This window comes from Haliaeetus leucocephalus, unplaced genomic scaffold (genome assembly GCF_000737465.1).
Source record: "Haliaeetus leucocephalus isolate CR32 unplaced genomic scaffold, Haliaeetus_leucocephalus-4.0 Scaffold68, whole genome shotgun sequence".
Lineage (NCBI taxonomy): Eukaryota > Metazoa > Chordata > Aves > Accipitriformes > Accipitridae > Haliaeetus > Haliaeetus leucocephalus.
Genome location: NW_010972504.1, coordinates 1,469,934 through 1,478,243, shown reverse-complemented (window position 1 = coordinate 1,478,243; position 8,310 = coordinate 1,469,934). Strand labels below are relative to the sequence as shown.

The window sequence follows — 8,310 nt, the reverse complement described above, 5'->3', positions numbered from 1 at the left end:
AGCGGCCTTCCCCGGCGAGCCCGGGCCGGTGTGGAGCAGCCTTCCCCGGGCAGGCCCAGGCGCCAGCGGCCTCATCGACGAGGAAGAGGTCGTTGAGGAGCGGGCCGCTGCCATCCCCCTCAGCCAGAGCTTGGAGGGGGGACGCAGCTGAGAGCCATCGCCCAGGCTTCAGAGCTGGAGCATGAGCGTGCTTTCAGCTTCAGGGGGCTCCTCACAGCATGCCGAGCTGGTTGTTTTGGGTTTTTTTTAAATATATATGCGTGTACAGTGTGTGTCTATACATACCTATTAAAAAAAAAAAAAAAAAAAAAAAAAAAGGCAGCAAGCACACTGGAAGCAAGTGTCAGCCTCCCAGTCTGCAGCTAGAGACCAGTTAAAAAGTCAAACTAGACAAGGTGATATTCTCCAGGCGGTTTTAATAGAGCACAGATTATTTCTCCCCCCCCCCCCCCCGATGATCAAGTATTTATATACAATGTATCAATAGTGGATTAACAAAAATTACAGAATTGAAAATCTGATTTATACATACTAGTTGCTTAAGCAAACAGCTTGAAACAGTGACGGGGCTAGAGGTATTCCTGTAACCCCCTCTGTTTTGAACACTTTCAAAACAAAAGCACCATAGACTGCTGAAATTGCATCAGATGACCAGATTTACAGGTTTTATTCAGATTTAGGCAAGGCACTCGTTAAGAAATAACCTTTTCTGTATGTACAACGTAAGAAACCATGCGGCAAAGCAAAGCATCTGTCACTGCGCCGGGAGCGGCTGCGCCATGTGCATGGCAGGGGTCTGCATCGGCCACCCTTCCTGGTGGTTCTGCAGCAGCCGGTACAGCTGCTTCAGGTGAGCCACAATGTTATCCTTGATGTCGGGCGTAGAGATCTGGAGCCGCACGCTGCCACTGTCAAAGGAGCGCGTGAAGTCACCGGAAAACATTTCGTAGATCATCCGGGCCACAACTGGAATGACCTGTTTAGGAAGAAGTCAGTTGTTTTAGCCTAACGGTCACACAGTATATTCCTGTTATTCTGCCGGAATCCCCTGCCCTGGATGCAGGGGACGGCTTCCACAATAACCTAAAACGTCGTCACAGACTGATGCTATTCGGCACACGTAGCATTTGTATTTGCCGTGACAAAACCCACCAGCCTTACTGGGGTTTCCTGGGGTCAGTAACCACGACAGAGAAGAGGAGGTCTCCGGTATCCGTGGGCATCGATCCAGAGCCAACGCACCGGCCCAGCAAGGCTGGCACGTGTCACTTCAGGGCCTCAGCTCCTACCTGAACCACAATCAGCTTCCTCTCCCTGGGTTTTCCATCAGGCCATTCTTCTCCAAAACAGAAGTAGATCTCATACGGTGGCTGCTTCTCAATTTGTCCTTTCTGATGGGCAATCAGCTCTAGGAAGAAAAGCAGAATGCTGTGGGCTCATCCTCTTTAGTTTAGAAACACTCACCACATCCCATCTCATTATGTCATCCCAGATCTTACCTACACACTGTCCTTTGCCAGAGCCACCTCTTACACATACACAAGTAAAGCTCATTTCTTGCACCCAGAAGAGCTTTCTTTAAAAGCAAGCTCCGATGTTTTTCAGAGCATTAAATGCGTGTACATTCACTTTCTTCTGATGTGCACCTGCTCCCTGGTCCACTGAAGCTGGGGAAGCGGTGACTCCTACCCACGCTCCATGCACAAGCAAACTAATTGGTGCATCCAGGCTGAGCCCCAGTGCAGAGCACCCCTTCCAGTAGTGCCACCAAGTGCCCAGACCAGTATCCAAAGCTATTTTCCAGAAGCAGAAGTTACCTACCGCTTAGGAATGTTTCCAGGCAGAAGAGTTTGACTTTCTTTTGCCTCTCGATCAAATTTGGTGTGGTGGAGGAAGGAGCACAGGGACCAGACCAGTAGACTTTGCACTGGCAGAGCCGGACAGCATAGATGGCATGGCCGCTGACCTCCAGGATCAGTCCCCTGTCCATAACATCCAGCAGCCGACTTGTGAAGATCTTCTGCCTTTCATTGGTGATTTGCTCTGTTCCTGGAAACTTTACTTGCTCCAAACTAATGGGCCCAAAGAGCTCTTCCTGGTCTGGCATAGGACCCAGCTCTCCGTAGAAAAGTCTGCATCCCTGAGGATTGCTTACAGTCGTCGTCGGTCCAGTCTCCTTTCCTCGATACTCAAACTTGATTTCTAGGTCTGTCACTGAGAGAGACACTGTCAGTATGGCTTTTCCTGGACCTTTACATTACTGCATCAGCAGTAGAGACACACCACGCAATCCACACTACAGTCACAGGGATGTTTAAACTATACACAGTTCTCCATGCTAACAAGCAAACAGCCACAGGAAAAAAGTCAAAACACTTTTTTTAAGTACAGTGACAGAAGCGCTACAGATCCATATACTTACTTGGCAGAGAGCTGATCCAGAGCTCAGGGCTGCTGAAGAAGTCATGCTGCAGCGCAGTTGGGGGCATTTCCATATCTAGAGGTTCATTCTTTGGCCACACAGCTTCAGGGCTGCAGTTTTCTGCACTGGCTGGAGCCATTGGAGAATCTACAAAAAGGAAACAATTCTTCAATAAACCAAGATTTTATTTCAAGCATGCACCAACTTACAAGCAAATACCTTCACTAATACATTAGTCTATGCCACCAACCATTGATATTAAGAAATGGAAATGTCTCTTGAATAGGGACATGCTGAGATTGATTCAATTCTTCCTCTTCTTCATCATCGAGATCATTATCCTTTTCATCCCACGGAACTGAGCCAGTGGAACCTGCAAACAAGCACATTCTTGTGGGTAGTCGATCAGTGTGAAACACTGCAATGCATTTCTTGAAAAAATAAATGTAATCTTCATGTTGGCGCTGCACAATATTGGAAATTTGTGTATTTTCCAAATATAAGTAAAAAAAAGGACAAATCTGATCTGTACAACATACTATTTTCAGTTTAATATATAATTCTAGAGGGCTAAGGATACAAACTATTGCCAACATTGGACTGTTTAGCAGAAAACATGCAACTGCATACAGCTTTATTAATTTTAGTACAGGTACACTATGGTTCAGAGTCGTCTTAGTTTAAGTACAACCGGGCTTATGCACACAAAGGCAGCTTGAGAGTTAATGCTGCGGAGGGAAAGGAACTCGCACTGGACAAATGCCTGCTCAGTAACCAGCCCTGTGTCAGCAAGGCCCTCACCTGGATTAATGATTGATCCCTGGGACTGCGGGATATCGCACACTTCATAAATTTTAATAGGATTCATGGGCACCTCCTTGGTGCCATCATACATCAGATTAAATTCCCGGCTTTTGTTAAGAGCACATCGGAGCTGGGCTTTCCACTTTGCAGGGTCTGGCTCATCGACTCCTTCCTGGTACTTTCCCGTTTCCACAGCCCATGCCTGGGGACAAAGTACACTGTGCTCAGTCCAGCCCTCTCAACAGAGCAGCTTTTATCAGAAATCAAACTTCCAAACAAATTCACTGTAAAATCCTTCTCTTGCAGAAGTCTTAACTACAGCTCTTCCGACAACAACAACGGAAATTCCCGCTTTAATAGTTTTTCCCATTAAAAGAAGGGGGAGAAAAAAAGCTGTAAATCCAAATTTCCAAAATCCGTTAGCAATTCTGAACATGCATCTTCATACAAGTTAAGAAAGTGTAAATTGTACAGGATTGTGCACCAAATTTTTTTAGATCTCTTAGGTTCAATATCAAGTCATTTTTGACAGCCATACCCTGCGCAGAAGGAATGGGTTCAGTTAAAATGGAGTGGAAGAGCAGCCACAGGCATCCAGCTGGCCCTCTCCCTCTCTCACCCCAAAATCAGACTATCAGTCCAAGATCCCTCCAAGGCAGAGGTCAGAAATTCCTCAAAGGAGTGTAGGAGTTGTAATGAATCCCTTGGGATAAGAATATTAGGGACAGCAGTGATGACTACTGGAAGTTTGTGGTGGACCTCTTAAGATTTATGCAACAACATTTAATGGTTTGCTGCTAAGAACAAGCCAGCTACCACATCCTAAACCAAGAAGATGAAGCAAATAGCAGTAATCTTCCAGAGTCCATGCAATCGGACATTGTCTGGCCTTTGGTGGTCAGAAAGGGTTAAAGAACTCAACACCATTTCAGGCAGTGCCAAGCTTGGCATCCAGGTGCACAAAATGGCTTTTCTGAGGTCAAAGAAATAGGACAAAATGTGCCTGGAAACAGCTACTGAGATGCCTGTCCAGCTCCTGGGCCAACAATTCAACCCTTTGTCTCTGTTTAAGAGCCGTAGTATATCGGAGCTCTCCCCTCTCTCACCTTGAAGATGGTGTTCTCCTCCTCGTGCTGCGGGCTGTGCCGAGTTGCATGCTTCCAGGGGATTTGAAACCGCTTCGCTTCTCGGTTTAGCCAGATAAGGCCGGGATACATACCACTATCGACCTGGGCTACCAGCCACGGCTTCAAGCGAACTCTTCGCGGGTGTAACGCCATTGTCTACAAAAGACAGGGATAATAGTAGACCAACTGCTAAAGGTTAGTTGAGACTCATATGCATTAAAAAAAATTTAATTTCATGACAAGTGGCCCTATGCCGTGTTACTGCTATTGTTTGTTATGTTACTGCACATTGAAACCACTAATTCAGATTCAGCTAGATGACTCTTCTGCCAGGAGGAGTGAGTTAAAAATGCATCACTAAGCGGGGACCATAATTGTTACAAGAACAACAACTCACTATTAAATATTCCAGTAAGCAGAGAAGGCACGTTATTTGTGTTAACTGAGCGTGTGGAGGGCGAGCCCCAATCAAACCTGAGCTGTAAACGCTGCGCAGGAGATAAAGCCACAAACAAGCCACAGCAAGAACAGGCAGTAGGATTTCAAAAGCCTCCACGTACGCCTTAGCGAAGAGGCCTATCTGATCTAGTTGTTCTTCAGTCATGTCAGACTTGCATAGAGGAGGAGAAAAACTAATATGCACTGAATTAGAGGCTTTTGCCCCATGTATTGGATCTGGCTGGATCTGGGTGAGAGGGAGTTAATTCTCCTCATAGCAGCCCTCCTAGTGCTGTGCTCTGTATTGGTAGCTAGAAAAGTGTTGATAACACACCAGTGTTTTGGCTAATGCTGCCCAGTGCTGGCACAGCATCAAGGCTGTCTCTCCAACACTCCCCCCTCACCAGCAGGCTGGGGGTGGGCAGGAGCTTGGGAGGAGACACCGACCCAAACTGACCAAAGCAATATTCCACAGCATATGATGTCTGCTCAGCAATAAAAGCTAAGAGAAAGGAGGAGGAATGGGGGGGCATTCATTATTTACGACGTTTGCCTTCCGGAGCAACCGCTATGTATCCTGAAGCCCTGCTTCCCGGGAAGTGGCTGGACATCGCCTGCTGATGGGAAGTAGAAAATAAATCTTTTGTTTTCCTTTGCTTCCGTGCACGACCTTTGCTTTCGCTTTATTAAACTGCCTTTATCTTGACCCAGGAGGGTTTTTTTTTCCACCTTATTTTCTCCCCCCTCATCCTGCTGAGGAGAGGAGTGACAGAGCGTCTTGGTGGGCACCTGGAGTCCAGCCACGGTCAACCCACCACAGCCCAGTTGAGGTAAAGGTGGAAGCGTCAGGCTGAAGCAGAGAGGACCATTTTATCACAGAGACAGACGTTCTTCTGAAAGTCATTTGATGGCTTTTTCATGAATGCTCTGAATGCAGTGTAGTCATTCGCAAACATCACTGACCTATAATAACCAGGATGTTTATCCAGAAGGACATGAACTGCAAGTCTGCCTGCACTCGTGCTAAAAATCGAGTGATGTTGACTTAATGTTTAGGTTTTTTTAAAAAACAACGCTGTAGTTAACTGATCAAATCTGTTGTTGTTTAAGTAGCCCTGTGTTGCTACTACATTTGCAGTCAACCAACAATATTTTTCTTGTGCTGAACAGATACAAAGCCAAACAAACAAAATTAACGACTGTCCCTTGGCAAGAAGCAGCATTTGGTATCTTTAGATTTTGGGAGGGGACTTTTGTGCTACACATTTGCTTAGAAGGTGTATCTCCCAAATTCATTTGTAAATCTTCAGAGAGATGTGAGAAATTACAAATAGTCCCATAAATAAAGCAGTTACAGGATAAGTAAAACGTTTTCCATAAGCCCTGAATACTGCTGCAGGAGTTGCAAAATGTGTCTAGTAGCAGCGACAGAGAAGATTAAAAAATTCTATCCAAGAACTAGGCTAGGAACAGGTTTTATTTGTTCAAACACCTGCAGATCCCATTCAGATGCAAGTGTTCACACAAAATTAATCTGAACACAACTTATTTTATCTGTTAAGCAAAGAAAATGTTCAGATTCAATTGCAAATCATCTCTAAATAACAGTTTGAAAATGTGCTTTGTCAAGGACCTGGGCGTGTTAGCAGACTGCTTCCCAAGAGCTGCAAAGGATCAGAAAGCAATCATCAAAATTATTCTTGTGCTTCTGAAACTCTGCTGTATTAGTTATCTACGTCAAAAATGCTATCAGAATTAAACTTTCAGTAGCATGTTTGCAAAGACACAAAGTCCAGGTTAATCCTGGACTTGGAATTGAGACCAAAACCAGGTATAGATTTCCCTCGCAAAGGAAAAAAGTGACTTCTCATTGTAACAAAGAAATCCTAACTAAAGCTTGCTTCCACAATCTCTTTTACACTCAACTTTACAAGCAGTCCCCTCTGCTTCTAATAACATACACTGCGTACACACACATTTGCAAGACCAGGAGTAAATTCAAACCCACACAACAGGGAGAAAAATTCATGCCTCTCCCAAACAAAATACATTTGGTCATATGGAGGGTGTGCTGGCGCTGCCGTATTAGGTTTGAATTGTCCCTTGGATCACAGACAGCATCTGTCAATACGCAACATTACAATGCTTTATGACCCTTTATCACCAATGACTTGTTGACACAATAACCAAGAGCAAATCAACTTGAATCCCATTGCTGGGCTCAGACGGTGAGTCAGCCTCTTACAACCTTCAACTTCGATCCAGTGGGGTTCACTAACCCCAGAGGCTGCTCCCGCTCCGAGAGCTGCAAGGGTGAGCTTGGGGAACGTCTTCATGCCATTAACTGGATTTGCCAGGGGAGGCTTGGCCCTCATTCAGGACTCCTCAGTGCACATACCCAGGAATCCTCCGGTTTGCTTTATTCCCACTCAAATTGGCTGGGGGGGGGGGGTAATTATCACATCCCTGTGCTGCATTAAATGCATCTCTGGTCAGTGATGTAATTATTCCCCACACCTCAATTATTATTAAGTCAGACATTTTTCCTTGGAGGGGAGACATTTGCCCCAACAAGAACAACTCAAGCAAACTCAGGAACGAGCAGACATCCTGCAGCCACTTCCCTGACGGCCGAGTGACCAAGGTCAGGGCCAGCCCCGGTTAGCCGTGGTGACTCTCGGGGCTCCGGCGCGGTGCCAGCCAGCGTAACGTGCAGCGCACCAGGAAAATGCGACCTGAAGCCGGTCTCGGCCCTGCCGCATGGATGCTTTCACGCTCGGTGTGTTCAGTGCTCCCGCTCCACCCTGTTCACGAAGCCTCTGAAGAAGGAAGGGGTCTTCTCTGGGTTCATCGCTGCGATACCACAGACCTCATTCCACGCTCGTTACCTTTGTTTGATTACATTAGCCTGTATTTTGTGGATCTGTATTCGTTTTTTCAAAGACAAGCAGCTCAATCCTTCACATCAGCGTCTCCACATAGAAACGGGCCAAATTTTCATCTGAGCGTCCAACACTTCATCACCTCCCAACACTGGGAACCTATAGTTCCCACGTTTCAGAGATGTGGACATCACTGTTCTAGCAGCCACCCCTGCTCCCCTGCCCTGCGCCGGGCAAGCAACGCACCTTGAGCACAATTAACTCTTAAAATCCACAGTCCCTGCACCCAAATCTGGCAACCTCAGCCCTCTGCCATGCCCGGACAGCCCATTAAGTTGGAAGGGGCATGAGTTGTCACAGATAATTTGGGTTCTGGGGGTGGTAACGGCTGTGGTCTGATAGCAGCTGCCGGTGAGGGGGGTGTAGGGGGGTAAATATTACCCTCGCCCTAACTCTAGGCCTCGGTTTATGCCAACTTGAAAGATGTAGCCTAGGGCTAATACAGCACAAGCCGCCGGAGCAGACGGGGAAAGGAGCAACACCTAAATGCCTATTACATCTTTACCCTCCCGGCTGCCTTCGGACCCGGACCCCCCCGCACCTTCCCAGCCCGCCCCCGAGCCGCCAACCTGCCCAC

The 8,310-nt window shown here is 46.7% G+C and overlaps 1 protein-coding gene across 1 annotated transcript; it reads right to left on the bottom strand.

Annotated features, from left to right (window-relative positions):
* Positions 1-736: 736 nt before the first annotated feature.
* On the bottom strand, positions 737-4,506 carry IRF6 (interferon regulatory factor 6). Its single transcript, XM_010579001.1, has 7 exons — positions 4,333-4,506; positions 3,224-3,428; positions 2,673-2,795; positions 2,423-2,569; positions 1,822-2,214; positions 1,290-1,408; positions 737-976 (listed from the first exon to the last, which is right to left on the bottom strand). Exons 1-7 carry the CDS (start codon positions 4,504-4,506, stop codon positions 755-757), a joined length of 1,383 nt encoding a protein of 460 aa, XP_010577303.1. The 3' UTR covers positions 737-754.
* Positions 4,507-8,310: the final 3,804 nt, after the last annotated feature.

What these genes read in the sequence shown, in the direction of transcription:
- IRF6 (XM_010579001.1), bottom strand. Translation starts at nt 4,506, where the DNA reads ATGGCGTTACACCCGCGAAGAGTTCGCTTGAAGCCGTGGCTGGTAGCC. An exon ending in TCCATTTCTTAATATCAATG is followed by an intron (nt 2,570 to 2,672) that starts GTTGGTGGCATA and finishes TCCTTTTTGTAG; the next exon opens with ATTCTCCAATGGCTCCAGCC. An exon ending in GGAAGCTGATTGTGGTTCAG is followed by an intron (nt 977 to 1,289) that starts GTAGGAGCTGAG and finishes CTTCCTAAACAG; the next exon opens with GTCATTCCAGTTGTGGCCCG.